The 19,924-nt window shown below is 45.6% G+C and overlaps 1 protein-coding gene across 6 annotated transcripts in view; it reads right to left on the bottom strand.

Moving 5' to 3' along the window:
- The window catches only part of PDE4A (phosphodiesterase 4A), a 570,117-nt gene that overhangs the window by 5,747 nt on the left and 544,446 nt on the right, over positions 1-19,924 (bottom strand). For 5 of the 6 annotated variants that reach the window (XM_069946405.1, XM_069946412.1, XM_069946404.1 and 2 more), the window contains 6 exons: positions 11,558-11,651; positions 7,361-7,542; positions 6,106-6,204; positions 4,387-4,551; positions 2,295-2,394; positions 1,567-1,721 (listed from right to left, as the gene is read on the bottom strand). In XM_069946405.1, the coding sequence (XP_069802506.1) occupies positions 1,567-1,721; positions 2,295-2,394; positions 4,387-4,551; positions 6,106-6,204; positions 7,361-7,542; positions 11,558-11,651 (795 nt within the window). The remainder of the gene's footprint in view (positions 1-1,566; positions 1,722-2,294; positions 2,395-4,386; positions 4,552-6,105; positions 6,205-7,360; positions 7,543-11,557; positions 11,652-19,924) is intronic. The other variant, XM_069946429.1, reaches the window with a different exon arrangement.

Genomic DNA, 19,924 nt, shown 5'->3' with positions numbered 1-19,924 from the left:
GGGGGTTAAAGGGGCCGGGTCCCATACACGCAGCGGATCCGCTGCGTGTATGGGATCCATTCTAATTCACAGTACTGGATCCACAGCGGATTTCGCTGCTAACTCGCGTCAAATCCGCTGCGGATACGGTAGGTGTAAACGTACCCTTATAACATGGCGTTAAGACATCAGTGCATGTTTATCTTATGTGAATCCCAACAGGTTTATGAATCACTACATTTACTAAAAAAAAAAAAAAAAAACTCCTTACCCCCAAAAAACTGCTGTAAAGTCTAAGCCACTAGGTGTTTCACCTCCCTGCAATCTGCTGTGCACTGCCTGTTGTGGGGGAAAATCTGTCTCTAGTAACAGCTAGATTAGGACAGAACAAGTAGTGGGGGTGTGGCTTAGCTTGTGCAGGAGAGACAGTCTAGGCCAGGGGTCCTCAACTGGCGGACCGCAGAGGCCAGCTGTCCGGACCCCTGCTGCAGCTCGTGAGCGCTCGTAAAGCAGCCATTGGCTCCCTCCCTGTCAGTCACCCTTCACTGGCTGCAGCGGTCACAAGAGCCTGCACTCTGGTGCCTGCGCTCAAGTGACGTCACTGGAGCGCTGGCGCCAGGACAAGGGGAGTGTGGCCACAAGAGCGAAGAGGAGAAGAGACGCCCGGTGAGGGCGAGGGAGAGGGAGTACCCCTGGTGTACCTGCAAGCTGAGCCTATTTGTCTGATGAAGATCCACACTGTTATGAAAGGCAAATCAAGGCTTCCCTCTCATCATTCACCACACAAAGTGAAGCTGCCCCTTGAGTAAATACCAGTGTATCTACAACTGTTTATTCACTGTGCTGCAGTGTAACCTTCCCCTCCCTTAATGCTTAGCTGTTGCTGTTTTTTTTGGTCACACAGCACCTTACAAACCCAATGCATCAGTAACCCCCAAATGGCATTTATAGTAGTGTACTGTGTAAATCATCCTCCAGCACCAGCACTATGTCATGTCAACACATGGCATAGCAGAGACTAGTATGTGCTGTGCCAGAGAAGTAAGGGGAAGAAGGTAACTGTGTGTGTATTAATGGAAAATAGCCCTGCCCTGGCCCTGCCCCCACAGAATAAATAATTCCTGATTCTGTACTAACCCCAAGTTACAGCCTGTACCTGTGGTGTTTTCATCTCTGAACACCCCTTTAAGCGCTGTTGGAGTGAAGACTCCCTAAAACTGAATTGGTATCTCTGGGGTGGAGTCCACCCTTAAATAAAATAAATATTTCCACTCATTTCATTTCCCAGACACCTCCACCTGTGTGTCCATTCTTACTCTGACTAGCCCTCTGACAGCAGAATTATGTCATAGGATTATGTCTTCACAGGGTCTGACCCGAGTATTATTAAAGGGAAGCCGGAAAGTTACGGTGGAGATCAGTCATACAGTGTATTTTGGCATGTGTCCAGCAGGATGATGGAGTACACGGTTTCCTGCTGGGAAGCTAGTAAAAACCTTATACACAGAGTTATATGCAGGGGTAGCAGTCACCCTTACACCCGGTGAGGCCCCTCTGCTACATATGAGGCCGACTGAGTCTTCTTACCATGTCAATCACCATCTTCCTCATTGTTTGACGTTGGCGTTTCGTCAGGTTCTGGAAAACGTCACAGTTCTCTTCCTGCAGGAGCTTGAACCCCACGGCCAGATGATGGTTCTCCAGCACCGACTCGTCATTGTACATCAATGCCAGCTCTGAATCTGAGTGTGAGAAAAAGGAGAAGAAGAAAAATCAATGACCGGGTGACATAGTGAGCCATTGCCATGACCCACACTATAATCGATGTATCAATATCTACTATGGCAGGGATGGGGAACCATTAACCCTCCAGCTGTTGCAAAGCTACAATCTCTATCATGCCTGGACAGTCTCTGGCTCTGGCTCTCCAGGCTTGATGGTGATTGTAGCTCTGCATCAGCCGGAGGGCTGAAGGTTCCCCATCCCTGTACTATTGCTTATAAGCTAACTGTATGCCAGTGGTGTTCAGACCCCAGAGACCCAAGATCCTGATGGCCCTTGGTATAGTCAGTGCTGTAGGAACACAGAGGCCTCCCCCAGGCTTTACATCCCATATGCCATGTGATACAGCGCTGCAGCAGCAGTCAGCTGTCTAATCCTACAACCCTCCCTATCACACGTACGGCAGAGCAGGGATTGTGCCCCCTGGTATTACAGGACAGATGTTCCGCGTTGTCTTGAGCCACTTGTGCGCTGCAGATTTTGCCCATTCACACACAGGACATAAGCTCTTTATCTGCACTGGATCCACTTACTTGTATTAATAAGAAACTGATTGGAAACTCCAGGGTGATCCACGTCATGAATGGCAGCTGCAAACAACGCCGCTAAGATCTCCAGATCTGTAAACACCGCCTGGGCAGGGGGACAGAGAGGGGGTTACTGCTATGTGACGTCTACATTGTGACATATAGCTATCCAGGGTGAAGAGGTAGTCACATCCCAGCCCCGGCCCCTTCTACCCTGTAAGATGCCAGTATATGGCAGGTGGGGGTCATATAGTGCTATTACATCAGGACCCAGAAGCTTCCAGCTATGCCTCTGAGGAAAGCACAAGACAGCAACTATTAGGCAAGTGCTCCAGAGCAGCGGCACAGGCTGCACAACCTCAGGGTGACTGCAAAGGTTCTGAGAAACAAGTCGTAGCGCCAGCTCCATGAATCCAAAACTCATTGTGAAGCCCAGGAGAACTCCCCTGTCCACACAGGTCTATACCGGTATGTGTGCTTTATGTGTAGGTGTATCAGTGTGTATGCTTTATGTGTAGGTGTATCAGTGTGTATGTGCTTTATGTGTAGGTGTATCAGTGTGTATGTGCTTTATGTGTAGGTGTATTAGTGTGTATGTGCTTTATGTGTAGGTGTATCAGTGTGTATGTGCTTTATGTGTAGGTGTATCAGTGTGTATGTGCTTTATGTGTAGGTGTATCCGTATGTATGTGCTTTATGTGTAGGTGTATCAGTGTGTATGTGCTTTATGTGTAGGTGTATCCGTGTGTATGTGCTTTATGTGTAGGTGTATCCGTATGTATGTACTTTATGTGTAGGTGTATCCGTGTGTATGTGCTTTATATGTAGGTGTATAAGTGTGTATGTGCTTTATGTGTAGGTGTATCAGTGTGTATGTGCTTTATGTGTAGGTGTATCAGTGTGTATGTGCTTTATGTGTAGGTGTATCCGTGTGTATGTGCTTTATGTGTAGGTGTATCAGTGTGTATGTGTAGGTGTATCCATGTGTATGTGCTTTATGTGTAGGTGTATCAGTGTGTATGTGTATCCATGTATATGTGTTTTATGTGTAGGTGTATCAGTGTGTATGTGTAGGTGTATTAGTGTATGTGCTTTATGTGTAGGTGTATCGGTGTGTATGTGTATCCATGTATATGTGTAGGTGTATCAGTGTATGTGCTTTATGTGTAGGTGTATCCATGTGTATGTGCTTTATGTGTAGGTGTATCAGTGTACATGTCTAGGTGTATCCGTGCGTATGTGCTTTATGTGTAGGTGTATCAGTGTACATGTCTAGGTGTATCCGTGCGTATGTGCTGTATGTGTAGGTGTATCAGTGTGTATTGTGCTTTATGTGTAGGTGTGTCGGTGTGTATGTGCTTTATGTGTAGGTGTGTCGGTGTGTATGTGTAGGTGTATCAGTGTGTATGTGCTTTATGTGTAGGTGTATCCATGTGTATGTGCTTTATGTGTAGGTGTATCAGTGTGTATGTGCTTTATGTGTAGGTGTATCAGTGTGTATGTGCTGCACACAGGCTGTCAGGATTTATGTCGAGGTGCGATGCCACTATATAAGTCCCATGTGTACCGGAGCCTCTCTGTGCGCATGCAGTGAAGTCTATGCCACCTCAGACCTACCTGCATGTGCCAGTCCAGTTAGATCACTGTGTACCGTTTTGTTTTTTGTTTTTTTAATTCTATAAAGATCGCGGATCAAAGTCCTGGGAGCATCAGAGACACATGGAGATGTCTTATTTGCCATGCAGCCACTCTCTTACTTCTTCATGTTAATGCATTATTAAACAGGCCTCAGACTGGCTGAATGGGCTGAGGGGTTTGATGTCAGCACTGTGGACTAGGCAGAGGGATGTGACCACGTAATCAGGTGGAGGCTTAGGTTACTTGTGACGTCCATGTTGCCATCTCCATCTGTTTACATTGTACATTATTAATATTTTCAGGATAGACTGTAACTCCATCACAGACCTGTGTACGGCTAGGTAAGGTCACCAGGAACCTTTCAGCTATCAGTACTCATTTACAGAGCTGGTCGACCATTTCTTTTGTCTGAACAATCGTACCCAAAACAAGCGTGAGAAATGTCATGGGGGTCTCTTACGTCTAATGCTGGAGTGGAGAGGAGCACATGGGTGGACTGGGTGACGTCGGCGGCGTGCAAGCTGTTGTGGTACGCTACGTCTGCATGGTAGTGATCTTCTAAGGTCATCATGTAAGTTATTAGTGTGTCTACAGGGATCTTAAAGGTCTTACACAACTCTCGCTCCTGTGGGAAAAGAGAAGCAAAGAATATTTGGGTAAAGCAGATGAAAACAGAATCCAGTAGTTACAAATATTTTTAAAAAGTCAAAATCGGACATTTGAGCCCGACCGGAGCAGAATTTAGGTAATCCCGACCCCTTTGGAGTCTATTTCCCAGGATTCCTGGCAGAATCAGGACTGCTGGAAAGTATTCTGATAAAAAAAGGTTCTTAGGGCGGGCAGAGGATGACAGGAGTTGTAGTCTATAGTTGGAAGGTTGGAGGCTGTGTAGGCCTAAAGTTCTACATGGCACAAATGTTAAAGGGGTCATCAAGGCCTAGATAAACCCCTCTGACCCCTTTGTCCCAGAGACAGCACCTCTCCTGTGCTCAGTTTGGGTGAACTGCAATACAGCAAACAACCTGAAGACAGGGGTGCCGCTGTTTTTGCAGTAAAAGTAGCTGTCTACTTTATCTACTGTTTTCTAATCCTGGATAAACCCTTTAAAGGGGTTATTCAGCGCTACAAAAACATTTCAGAGAGAACTCAACTCTTGTCTCCAGTTCAGGTGCGGTTTGAAATTAAGCTCCATTCACTTCAATAGAACTGAGCAGCAAAACTCTGCCCAAGCTGGAGACAAGAGTGGGGTTGTCTCTGGAAGAAAGTGGCCATGTTTTTGTAGCGCTGGATAACCCCTATAAGGCCAAAAAGACTGTCAAACCTGCTAATTTCAGCTGCTGACTACCTTACATGTACAGGGACCTCCAGACTCTCCCAATCACAGATGATGCCTGAAGCATCAGACATTCTGGATTTCAGTGCCTGATCCCTTTTGTTCTCTTAGGTAATAAGCCACCAGCAGGGAAGTCTGCAGGGGATTAGGGCCCTATTACATGGCGCAATAAGCTGCCAAATCAGGATGATTCAGCAGATTATCGCTCATTTAAAATGAAAACGATCAGCCGAAGAAACGATCATCGCTTGTTCGTGGTCTTTTAAACTTGTTAAAAATGGGTCGTACATCGCAACGTGTCATAGTACCGTGCAGCTGATGACTGAGAAATGTGTAAAGAAAATAATGAAGTTATATACTTACCTGTCCGCACTCCTCTGTGTCGTCCTAGCTTCTTCCCGCTCACCACATCCACCGATGGCACGTTTAAAGCCATTGACAGGTCGCTCGGCCAATCACTATCCTCAGTGACTGCAGTGAGCAGGAGAAACTTTGAGGACATGGGGGAGCGCTGACAGCTAAGTCTATAATTTTATTTTTACACTTTTAAAGCAAGGGCTGCACAGACATCGCTAAATATATTTATCCCTTGGTGCATTACAATCAAAACATGTAATAAGCTCTAACAAATGGGTGCTCGCTTACATTACATCCTCTCATTGATAACACATGTACACTCTGCTGAACTAAACGTACGAGAAGTGTTTGGTCAATAGCAGTGGCCATCACAATGGGTAAAAGGTGGCCATTGCACCATGCATAAGGCACTACGTCATCTCTCCTTATCCATTGGAGTCACTACCCCCCCCCCCCCTCTCATACTCCCCGTATAAACAGTCAGCTCACCTGGAATATGGTGAACATGATACAGCTCAGCGGACGGTTATTGGAATATTCTGCCACTCGGAAGATATTAAGGCCCCACTTGTTTAAATTATCCAATTCCTGGAAGGATAACAAAAGACACCAACATGATAAGTCTCTGCAGTATTTATCCGGACGATAACATTACATAAAATGTGCAATAAATTTACATTCCCCGACTCCTACACATAGAGGCTTCCAGATGAGCTCTTACTTCTAGGAATATCTGCATTATAACCAGCAAGGGTTAGAAAATTACTTGAAGAAGTCCACTACTTTGGAAACTTCTTTTAGTTAGAAAGGTCCCTGAAAATAAGCTGATCCCACACTGGAGAAATAATGAAGAACCCTATTTCTATTACCTACCAGTGATACAGTACTTACCCTATTCCTATACCTACCAGTGATATGGTACTTACCCTATTGTTATTACCTACCAGTGATATAGTACTTACCCTATCCTTATTACCTACCAGTGATACAGTACTTACCCTATTCCTATTACCTACCAGTGATATGGTACTTACCCTATTGTTATTACCTACCAGTGATATGGTACTTACCCTATCCTTATTACCTACCAGTGATATGGTACTTACCCTATTCCTATTACCTACCAGTGATATGGTTCTTACTCTATTGTTATTACCTACCAGTGATATGGTACTTACCCTATTCCTAATACCTACCAGTGATACGGTACTTACCCTATTGTCATTACCTACCTGTGATATGGTACTTACCCTATTGTTATTACCTACCAGTGATATAGTAAAGACTATGGCACATTTGGACTAGGAGATGGCTCCACCTGGGGAAGCATATGTTCGGGGTTAGAAAGCCACATGTGGCTCCTGAGTCACTGGTTGGGAAAAACTGCTGTAGTGGATGGATATATAGTTCTTAGTAATATGTATAGCATTCAGGTAAACCAGGCTAACAAATATTGGTGTATAAGCTGGGGTGCACTATTGTACTGGGTAGGACAGTATGCTATCACCTGGAGGTTACTGCAATAGCCTTGTATCAATCCTGGTTTGTTGATGGCCCCCTGGAAGACAGCACATGCCTCAGCAGCCATTCCCTATCCAGATCCCTACCACAAGGGTTTTGGTACTGTATAGACCACCTGCACCCCTTCTATTAGTAGGGGTCTGAGCTCATGCATTCTCAAAGAATATATTGACAATTCGGAGGTGGGTATTACTAGGCTAGTGATCCATTTCCCAGACTGTACCTTCCCGAGAGGTTCCTCCTGGTCGGTCTTCACTCCAAATCGAGGTATAGTAGTAGAGTTGGTCAGGCTGGAGCTGTGGGTGAGCTTCTTGACGCCACTGATTTGGCACATGGTCTGCTGTTTCTTCTTCTTCTCCCGCTCCTTCTGTGTTGGGGAAGGGATCTCCACATCATTCTGTTTGTCTGGAAGACACAAGTCAGCGGTATTTATCCCCTTCTCAGTATAAGAACCATATAGACACCAGAATATTCAGTATCTACCTTGCCACCCCACTGACACTTTGTTCTCTTGGAAGATTTTGCAGCTACTTCCTAATGCAGATACACCGAACCTCAAAAGGTAGGTGGGTAACGAAAGGATGAGGTGGACCAAAGGTATCTCCATGGGTTCCCAGCTCTGATGGATGGGTCTTGCTCGGCAAGGTGCACGAGATGCTCTGAAGGCACGAGTCAGGGGGGCTCTGCATTTAAAGTCCACCAGGGACAGCTGTTCTAGGTTTCCTCAGAGCCATCTTACAGGAAGGACGGTGAAAACGGCCAGTTTACTAACTCCACAATGCGTTTCTATGATGGGATCATGTGTCTTATGGGAAGAGATTGCACTATTTACGTGGCGGTATTAACACATCCATCTGTCCAGCTAACATTACACCAGTAGTTACTGGTTTAACTCAATGCAACTTTGCCAATCCTCCCCTCCCCGGCAGTAAATGAGTATAAGATTTCACAGCACTACCTATAGCAACATGAAGTACACAGAATACAAAACCCAGAAGCCCCTAGCCCTGTAGCTTATAAATGGTATGTCCCCACCAGTATTAGCTTCCTGTTATCTGAGAAAGCTTGCTGACAATCAACATGGCCGCAGTGTTTCTAAGGTTAGCCATAAATACAGGATAGCCGCCGGTCGAATATTCATTCAGCCGACAATTCTCTTTGTGGTTCGCCCATACACCTGCGCATGCAGCATGTGTTCTGATAGAACAAGGGGGGTACCAGTGGCTTTTCTCTCCTGGAAACCAATAGATCGGGCATGTTCACATCCAAGTGCCCGATCCTTCTCTCCGGGAGAAAATTATAATGGAAGTCATTCCAGGACGTGATATAGATGAGCATAGAAGAAAATAATTTTGTTGTTTTTGTTTTTTTTTCTTTTTGGGTCGGGGGCTAACTAAGGATCTCAGGGAATAGTTGTAGAAGTAGTTTTATGACACTGGTAGTCCTTCTGAGCTTGACTACACAGATGTCTCGTATCGTAACTAATCCGTCCTATGAGACAGCACACACCGCTCCCCCTTTTCCCACAGCTGGCATTTTTTAAAGGCAAACTAAATATACATTTAGGACCGACAGACATAAATAATTTCCTGCGCCTTTCGCATCAGTCCTGCGTCAGAGGTTTATTAATACACGATGGGATTACTGGCTTTCTGTCTGCATGAGAAGCATGAATCACAAAGCCTTTTGACCACCCCAGGTCATTATATCCTGTGTAAGGGAAGTCCCTGCGGACCAGCTCTATGTACTGATGGCCCTGGGGGAAGATGTGAAGGCTCTACCTGGTGACAGGGACAAGCTTTGTGTGCAATGTTAGATGAAGTAAAGGTGCCGACAATATATGGTGTATGGGGGCCTCCCGACTCTCCCCTGACAGATCATGGCAGTAGAGAGGACCGTCACATATGCATTTTCTTTACAGCTTGAATTTTAAGTTCTTGGAGGGATAAGGGTAATTTTTCACGATCTATGCAAGGACGCAAATGAGTGCTGATGAGAGCGGTCGGTGTACGATTGCAGTGCCTTCTAGACAGCACAATAAAAGGAGTGGCCGGGACGCACAAACAATCCTTGTATTGTTCATGTGGCCCTGGAAACTGATAGCACAGATATGTATATAGCCGTGCTGTCAGTTTCCACATGACACAAGCAGTACATACACTCCTAGTGTGCTGCTGTGTGAATCGGCATCCGGTTCTCCCATGCTGATCTCCGATAGAGATACAGCGGCGGCTGAAGAGCAGGACAGGAGAGCCAGAGATTGTGATGCCGGATCACAAGCAGTGCTGTCAGTTTCCCTTGGTTATTGGCACACATCTCTAGTGGGCCGATAGCAATAAATTTTGCCACAGATGACACCAGCCGAGGATCATGATTACAGGAGACTGGGGCAGCCATTGTGGTGGATCCAAATTTAATAGTTAGGAAGGGGGTCCACATACTTTCTGACAAGAAGTAATGTGACGTATTTCTGCTTCTATATTACCTGCTCTGCAATGGGAATAGTAACCCTGAAAGCATAGGGACCTATGATGCTTTCAGTTCAGACCCAGCAGATCAGCGGTCTATACGTCTGAGTTAAGAGATTAGAAAAGGAATTTCCCAACTTTCGTACTATCTTGTAAAACTGTGGGTCGTCTGGTTCATAGCTGATTCGTGAAGGCCACTGCTGGGAACTCCAATAAATGTTATTACACAGGGGAAGAGGTGGGCACCCAGGGCAGACATAGGGATCAGTGACGTGTGTTTGGATTAGGCAATAGTCGGGGACTTTCTCCTTTGCCACATAGAAATGTGTGCCCCTATTCACATTAAGGGTAATAGTGATAACTACAGTGAGATTCATTAAAACCCAAAGTATCATAGCACATGTTGATTCATTTAGTCGATTTCCCACAGTTTAACTAAGACTCCGGACTTTATCGTACCAGACTTCTCCACGGCTTAGGAGCTATTTTTATAGCGCTAAATGAACCAAACCTCACTTTATATTGGCTCAACCATGAAACCTGCACACTACGTATCTCATCCCACCAGGGTTTAGGACGCCATGATCAGTGGACAAAAACAGTAAAATTGCAAGTCCCGCTCTATACTGCAGCTCTTCCTGTTTAGATTGGCTCCCCTGTATCAGCACCAGCTCTCCGGAAGCCGACTTCCATCACAACAAGGACCCCATCAGATTGTGCTTACTGCTCACCAATAGGACAACGCATCAACCTACCGTATAACACACTGACCTAGAAAGCCAGTCAACGTCTCTACCATGAAAGAAGAATATCACCTGGACTAGATCACAACTTTTACATGAATACCATAGGAAATCAATAACTAATCAATTATCAATGAGCGTCCACAGATCCAGAACTTGACAATATTTCTGGCGTATTTAAAACGGGTATTCCAATTAATACTTTTTTTATACACTTTTTACGTTTTTTAACTTTATAATGTAATATAACTTTATTTAATATTTTTTCACATTGAGCGGCAGCAGTAAAAGGGTGACACAGCCCCTCTGCTTCCACGAATGGCTGTTGGGAACTGCAGGGCTGCAGAAGCCCTAGTCCTGGCACAGTTACATATTGCTAGTGCTTTTGCATACAGCTGTAGCGATACTGAGCGTTTATTGTCATACATGTTGACTTTAGAATAGAAGGGAAGCTGTCAGTAGCGCTGCAGGTACAGCACAGTGTGGCAGAAAGAGTGGTGATTGACAGTTATCCCCACTTACTGTGCCTGCAGCACCACTGACACAGACAGCTTCCCTAAGTGTAATGTCGATTTTAATTCTAACATATATAATATAGATATGAGTGGAAATATATATAGTGCTGCAGATTCCATATATATATATATATATAGAGAGAGAGAGAGAGAGAGAGAGAGAGAGAGAGAGAGAGAGAGAGAGAGAGAGAGAGAGAGAGTGAGTCTGCAGCACTACTGACAGAGGCAGCTTCCCCCAGTGTAACGTCTATTCTAATGCTAACATGTATAATACAGACATCAGGGGAGGCTGCAGCACTAGTGACACAGGCAGCTCTCCCACAGTGTAACATCTATTCTAATGCTTACTTGTATAATACAGTCATCAGGGGAGGCTACAGCACTACTGACACAGGCAGCTTCCCTAAGTGTAATGTTTATTCTAATACTAACATGTAGTAATACGTAATTGTGCCAGGATCAAGGCACTTCTCCTCATACTCAACATAAAAAATAAAAAAATTAACATTTTCGTAAATAAAGATTTATTACAAATGTATATAACTTTATTACAGAAATCCAAAACAATTATCTTTATTCACCACTTGAACCCACAGCAGATGCCCCACCGGCCTATTCTCTTAAAGGTACACCACTGCTTCTTACAGAACTATGTCACAATCCAAAGTACAATCACATTGGAAGTCTTACTCACCGAGAAAGGTGTTGGAAATATATTCTGAGACTTGGTTCCCGGAACGGCTCATCTCAGACAAGTGGGTCAGCTCACGGTTCAGCATTCTCTTGAACTATAGGTGAAAGAATAAAAATTAAGATTAATGGACAAAAAAAAAAAAAATCTACTTGTACGGATGTATTTTCATTGAGTTTTGTGGTGCACAAAGATATAAAGGTTATTACAATATATACCAGATATAATTTTTATCATATGTTGCGATAGTGAAGGTTGCTCAATGCACCCATGCATTGCATTATGTAGCAGACTGCACATTCTGAAGGGAGCAATGTTGCTGCTACAGTCACTCTCTATACAGTTCATTGAAAATCCAAGCAAGTTCCATCTGTATGAGCAGGAAAATGGCAAAATCACAACAAACTGAGCTCTGCCTTACTTTACTATAGGAGTATTTAGTGCTAGTAATAGATAACTGTAAGGGGGATCATCTCCACATAAATATACTCCTGTTACCAGTGTCTACCCCTATAGCACACACGTTATCATCCATACACTACACAATTCCAGTGATGCCAGGCATCCCACCTTGATGTATCCCCAGGACACAGAGCGTAGGTAGTTGGTGTCCGGCATGGTGACTGCTGTGTAGCCTCAGACCTCAGCTGGAAGTTGTAGTCACTTTGTGTCCTCGGACGCTTCCTTCTCAGTTACTTTTCTTATTACATTCCCAGGGTCCTCAGTGAATCATCCTCTTATCTAACTCACCCACATCTGTGATGGAAAGTGGCGGTATAGACTATGCCCCCCTCACCACCAGGTCTCATCAAATAGACCCATTTCTCTCTCATATCTGTCACCCTCTTTTCACTGACCCTCTTTCCCTACAGATTACAGTCTCCCCTATGACTCTTCACACTGTAATGATCCTTTTGCATGTTCCCCCAGACCCCAGTCTCCCTTCCCTCCGTCTGTCTCCTTCCTCAGACCCTAATCTTTCCCATCCTCCTATACTTCTCTGCATTCCCTTCTTTCTTGCACCCCCCTCCCCCTGTCTCTTTCCTGTTGCCTGAAGGGGCGTCTGTCTCTTTTCTCACTCTCTTCCCCCAAACCTGTATTTCCCTGCGTAGACCCCTGCCTCCTCCTTCCAAAATTGTGGATCTCTTGTCCTAAAGTTCAGGAAAAGCTGTGGTCTCTTTCTCCTGAAGTCTCCGGCTTCTAGGTCTCGGATGACGTTGCTATTTTCCAGCTCGGTGGGGTCTCCGATCCCCGCTGACTTATATATCCATTGATCTCTGTAAGACTCTCACAGATACATTCTCTCATCCACAAGTCCTGCTATGACTGCTCCCTCTGCCTGACACAGCCATCCTTGTGTTCCTGCTGCCTCCTTACTACACCCCTCCCCGAGCCGCCTCCTCCTCTATAGTATCCACTCTGCTACACGGACTCTAATAACTAATGTACAGTGTATACACAGTCATCTGCATTACCATAGTGATAGAGAATAGGTCTACACGGCACTGTATATTGTATAGTATCTATACACTGTTAACAATCACACTTTATTATGATTTTATATATACACACACACATATATATATATATATATATATATATATACACACACACACACACACACACATACATACACTGATAATATACTGCTATATATATATATATATATATATATATATATATATATATATATATATACACGCACACAGTGGTACCTTGGTTTAAGAGTAACTTGGATTGAGAGCTCACAGTTTTTCAAAATTTTGACTTGGTTTAAGAGCATTGCTTTGGTTTAAGAGCTCATGTACTGGGTGGGAGGGGGAGTGGGGGAGGGGCATGGTCTGCATAGCAGGGTCTACAGCCCTTGTGTTTGTATTCCTCTCCATTCCTGCTATAATAAGCCTGCACTAACACTCAGCTATACTGGTATAATGTGCCTGCACTTCCACTCAGCCATTCTCACTGCTGTATAGAAAAGTTTCTGTCACTGTCTTCCTGCACAGTGCTGTGATTCTCACTTCCTGATTGGTCCATGCTAAACTGTACTGTACAGTAACTTATAATATCACATTCTGCTGTTTCTAAATGTTTATTTAGTTTGTTTTACATGTTATTCATAATTTAAAAAATTATTATTTTGGGGGTGGGGAACCAATTTTCTGCATTTCAATGATTTCTTTTACAAGCCCGGCCCCGGAACGAATTATGCTTGTACTCCAAGGCACCACTGTGTATATAGATAGATAGAGATAGATAGATAGATAGATAGATAGATAATAACTGAAAACTTCCAAGTCACTGATTCTCCTTCATGAACAGTTTAGTAAGCTCATACATTTTGGAAAAACTAAGACACAGCTGGGAATCTAAGAGAACCCTGAGATTATAAGCTTCCATGTGTACTACAACTATCAGCCAGGTGTATCCCCTACCTATTAGGGTATATGAACTTTATAGAGGGGGGGACCCCGATCAGGAGCCCACACTATTAGTCAGAGGGGAGAGCTGTGGGATTTTGTAAGGCACAGCACATTTTATTTCTTCTCACATAAAGTGCCTGTAACAGCTAAGCTTGTTGTGCCTTTATGTAGTAGAACACGCTTGCTATTTTCTCTTGCATTAGTAAACCCAAAGCAATGAACAGGGGAGACCTTGCTGGGTCTACTATGCATCACACCACAAACAAGGGGGCTCCCCATGACCCCAGTATGCCCAGCCAAGCCTTGTTTGCAGGGAGACAGCCTCTATATGGCAGTGAGATGGTGCTTCCAAGGATCTCTACAACTACAAGGCCAAGAATTCCTCCTAACCACCTACACACTCAGGTAAACAGTAAAGTTTTAAGCTGAAAACAACCAATACAATTAATATACAATGTACCAATAACAATAACTTGTAGCAACTGGCTTGATTTCATCGGTAGACAGTGTCACCTGGGCGGGGCTTCACGGCAGTTGAGCCCCATTTCCTGGCTGGAGAGAGGGCCCAACTATCATAAAGCCCCGCCTAGGTGACACTGTCCACCAATGAAATGAAGCGATTTTAGAGCAGAAAAGTTTTATAGAGATAAATATTGAATGTGCAGAATCTAAGCTTGTGCATGGTGTAGAGAACCACACACAAAGTAAGGGGGGGGACTTTAAATTATCCTTTGATCACTTTGTCCAATAGATGCCAACCACATTGTTCTACGTGCAAGAGGAGCACAATGTACTGTATCCCCATGGTACTGCTATGTGTAGATGTGATCCTCAATCCTTTTCCACCCTCAGGACGATCTCGCTTACTACAATGGCCGTCACTCCTCAGTCTCTCCTGTGTTACTGTGTGTATAAATCTTAGACGGCTACTGATCTCATCCACTAACATGGATAATGAAGACAATATTAAGCCCTATTATATGCTCTAAGTCAGGGATAAGGAACCTGCGGCCCTCCAGCTGATAAAAAACTACAATTCCCATCATGCCTAGATAGATAAAGTTTAGCTGCCCAGGCATGCTATGAATTGTAGTTTTCCCAAGAGACGGATGATGCTAAACAGCTCAAGACAATAAAATACAGTGCAATGTGATTATATACACAATATATATCACATATACAGGGTTATCTCCCCAGTACTTTACAATTTGTAAGTAGGGAACATTATGACTTGGAAGAAGAAGAAATCTCAAGTAGACAAAGGTCTTATGGTCTGTCACTGGAAAAGCTACTTGGCTAAGCTCCTAAAGAGACACCATCCATGCTATAAAGCAGGGAGTCAAACCATCAGCCCTCCAGCTGCTCCAAAACTACAATAACCATCATGCCTGAGCAGCCGAAGCTGTGTTAGCAGAAAACCGACAGACGCCATCTTTGTGAGCCATATTGGTTTACTAAGAATTGTTCTGTGTACTTCCAGTTTTAGGGCAATCATCGCCACTGGATCCATGTATAGAGTCACAGGGCTCTCTGGTTTCATAGCCCCACTGTGGTCGCAGAATGTGACGTTACCCCCTATACAGTAATATAATTCCGCCAATAACTCCCCCCCCCCCCCCAAAAAAAAATAAAAAATCATTTTAAATTCTTGATCTCCACGATTTTGCCCAAAAATGTTGGTGCAGAACAATTAAACAATTTACAGTTCAGCAACTCTAAACTTTGCTGAATGGAATGAACATCGGAAAGTAGAGACTTGCCCCAATCCGGCTGACATTTCTACATGAGAAAACTTGACCGCTGACACTATCCTGACTGGAGATATTATGGGAACTAAGCAAATATTCTCAGACAATTCCCAAAATTCACGACTAGTATTTCCATGGTCACCACAACTACCTGGAAGATGCAGGCCCATTACAGACCAGGGATATGCAGGCCCATTACAGACCAGGGATATATAGGCCCATTACAGACCAGTACTATATAGGCCCATTACAGACCAGGGATATGCAGGCCCATTACAGACCAGGGATATGCAGGCCCATTACAGACCAGGGATATATAGGCCCATTACAGACCAGGGATATGCAGGCCCATTACAGACCAGGGATATATAGACCCATTACAGACCAGGGATATATAGGCCCATTACAGACCAGGGATATGCAGGCCCATTACATACCAGGGATATGCAGGCCCATTACAGACCAGGGATATGCAGGCCCATTACAGACCAGGGATATATAGGCCCATTACAGACCAGGGATATACAGGCCCATTACAGACCAGGGATATATAGGCCCATTACATACCAGGGATATGCAGGCCCATTACAGACCAGGGATATATAGGCCCATTACAGACCAGGGATATATAGGCCCATTACCGACCAGGGATATATAGGCCCATTACAGACCAGTACTATATAGGCCCATTACAGACCAGGGATATGCAGGCCCATTACAGACCAGGGATATATAGGCCCATTACAGACCAGGGATATATAGGCCCATTACAGACCAGGGATATATAGGCCCATTACAGACCAGGGATATATAGGCCCATTACAGACCAGGGATATATAGGCCCATTACAGACCAGGGATATATAGGCCCATTACAGACCAGGGATATGCAGGCCCATTACAGACCAGGGATATAAAGGCCCATTACAGACCAGGGATATGCAGGCCCATTACAGACCAGGGATATGCAGGCCCATTACAGACCAGGGATATGCAGGCCCATTACAGACCAGGGATATGCAGGCCCATTACAGACCAGGGATATATAGGCCCATTACAGACCAGGGATATATAGGCCCATTATAGACCAGGGATATGCAGGCCCATTACAGACCAGGGATATATAGGCCCATTACAGAGCAGTACTATATCAGGGCTCCAGATGGCGACCAAAATGGTCGCCAATGCGACTAATATTTTGCAAATGGCGCCCAGATTTATTAATCTGGGCGCCATTTGCGACTGGCCCCGGCCGGGGTGTCCCATCCTATCCCCGGCAGCGCGGCGCATCAGTGAGCTCCCTGGGGCCCTGACTTCCGGCACAGGAAGCGCACGTCAGAGACGCTTCCTGTGTCAGAAGTCACAGCCCCGGCGTACAGGGAGCTCACTGATGCGCCGCGCTGCCGGAGATAGGACGGGACACCCCCGGCACCCGCGCATCAGCCGGGGACAGCGTCCGAAGTAGAAGAGGATCGCCGGGGGAGCGGGTTGTCAGGTGAGTTTGTGTGTTTGTTTTTTTTAAAATACTGCTTAGCATAGAGGAAAGGGGGGGGGGCATCTATAATGGGGGGAAGAGAAGGGGAGGCATCTATAATGGGGGGAAGAGAAGGGGGGGGGCATCTATAATGGGGGGAAGAGAAGGGGGGCATCTATAATGGGGGGAGAAGAGGGGCCATGTTCAAGGGGGGGGGAGAGGGGGGCTATCTATAAGGGGAGGGGGTATCTATAAGGGGGGGAGAAGAGGGGGCATCTATAATGGGGAGGAGGAGGGGGCATCTATAATGGGGGTAGAGGGGGTCATCTATAAGGGGAGGGGGTATCTATAAGGGGGGGAGAAGAGGGGGCATCTATAATGGGGGGGAGAAGAGGGGTCATCTATAATGGGGGTAGAGGGGGTCATCTATAAGGGGAGGGGGTATCTATAAGGGGGGGGGAAGAGGGGGCATCTATAATGGGGGGGAGAGGGGGCATCTATAATGGGGGTAGAGGGGGTCATCTATAAGGTGAGGGGGCCATCTATAAGTGTAGGGCAAACTGGCTGCAGACACTGGGAGGTAGATATATGCACAATTATTATTATCAGGGCCCCTCAGGTGTCTATTGTAGGGGGTCACTTGCATTAGTCACTAGGTGAGAGATATATCTATCTATATACACATCTTGTGGGGGGTCACTATGGCTGCAGTCATAAGTCTAGCTCAGTATGTATAGACTGTTGCAAGCTTTTAAAGGGAACCTGTTGACCCCCGTGCCAGGGTGACAGGCTCCCAACCCCCGTTAGAGCCCCCTATACTCACCTCATCGCGCCGGATCCCGCTTCTGAAGATGGTCGGGTCACGGAGATCTCAGCCGCTGCAGCCCGGCGCGCACACTGAGAGATGAGTCCAACGCTCATAGAGAATGACGGAGCGCTGTCATCCTGTCATTCTCTGAGCGTTGGACTCATCTCTCAGCGCACGCCGGGCTGCAGCGGCTGAGATCTCCGTGACCCGACCATCTTCAGAAGCGGGATCCGGCGCGATGAGGTGAGTATAGGGGGCTCTAACGGGGGGTTGGGAGCCTGTCACCCTGGCACGGGGGTCAACAGGTTCCCTTTAAGTTCAAGTTCAGAAGAGTAAGCCTCATTAAAAGGCTAGCCAAGTGAGGCTGAAGTACTGAGTCAGACTGTATATGGTTGTCAGATGTATATGGTTGTCAGACTGTATATGGTTGTCAGGTTGCAAGTTTCCATGTTGAACATTTTCAAACTAAGAAAAGAAAGGATCTAAAGGAGGAGGAGGCTGCCATGGCCTCTGCACACAGTAAGTCCCATTTAACATAACATTAATTTTACATGGTTTAAAATGTTGGCGACCAAATATTCTATTTGGCGCCTAAATTTTTCAGGTTAGGAGCCAATGGCTCCTAGGTAAATTTTTTAGTCTGGAGCCCTGTATATAGGCCCATTACAGACCAGGGATATATAGGCCCATTACATACCAGGGATATATAGGCCCATTACAGACCAGGGATATATAGGCCCATTACAGACCAGGGATTTATAGGCCCATTACAGACCAGGGATATACAGGCCCATTACAGACCAGTACTATATAGGCCCATTACAGACCAGGGATATGCAGGCCCATTACAGACCAGGGATATATAGGCCCATTACAGACCAGGGATATATAGGCCCATTACAGACCAGGGATATAAAGGCCCATTACAGAGCAGTACTATATAGGCCCATTACAGACCAGGGATATATAGGCCCATTACAGACCAGGGATATATAGGCCCATTACAGACCAGGGATATATAGGCCCATTACAGACCAGGGATATATAGGCCCATTACAGACCAGGGATTACAGATCAGCGATACATGGGGTCATTACAAACCAATACTATGTAGACCCAATACAAACCAGTGAGATGTGGGGCCATTACAGACCAGTAAGACTTATGCCCCTATTACACGAGTCGTTTGGAGGAGCAAACGAGCGCTATTTGCACTCGTTTGCTCCTCGTTCCCCGCTCGCTGCCGCCGCTATTCAACGAGGGGCGGCGGGGGGGTTGCTGGGGGGGCTGCCCGGGGGATCGCTGATCGTCCGGGCAGCCCATAGGATACAGCAGCGCCTGCTGCCGATGCTCCTATTCAACGGAGCGGCGGCAGCAGATCGCTGCTATATCAGTCGCTTGTTTTTCAACATGTTGAAAAACAAGCGACTGCAACGATCAGCCGACATGAACGATGTCGGCTGATCGTTGCACTCTATTCCACGGGACGAATATCGTTCGTAGCGGCTGATATCGGCCGAATACGAACGATATTGCTCCTCTAAACGACCCGTGGAATAGGGCCTATAGGTCTGATATAAAAGTAGACCAGTTACAGCCCAGTGGTATGAACACCCATTACAGACTGAAGCCATGCACACATTCTCTTGAGAGTAATCTGAAGGAGCACACTGTTTGTGAGGTGGTAAATATGGCGGCTTTCTTCCAAGCACTGTGCCAAACCTGTACATGAGTGGTCTCTGGTATTGTGCATTGAATGAATGGGAAGGAGCTGCAATACCATACACAACCTGAGGACAGGTTTGGCGCTGTTTGTAGGAAAGCCATGTTTTCAAAGTCCTTTAGGTACTAAGCTATGACTTTAAGAAGAGTCAACAACAGTTCTCACTGTTTTTAGTTATCTTTACACTATAAAGGGGGT

Source organism: Dendropsophus ebraccatus, chromosome 1 (assembly GCF_027789765.1).
Source record: "Dendropsophus ebraccatus isolate aDenEbr1 chromosome 1, aDenEbr1.pat, whole genome shotgun sequence".
Classification (NCBI taxonomy): Eukaryota; Metazoa; Chordata; class Amphibia; order Anura; family Hylidae; genus Dendropsophus; species Dendropsophus ebraccatus.
This window is presented reverse-complemented; position numbering and strand designations above follow the sequence as displayed.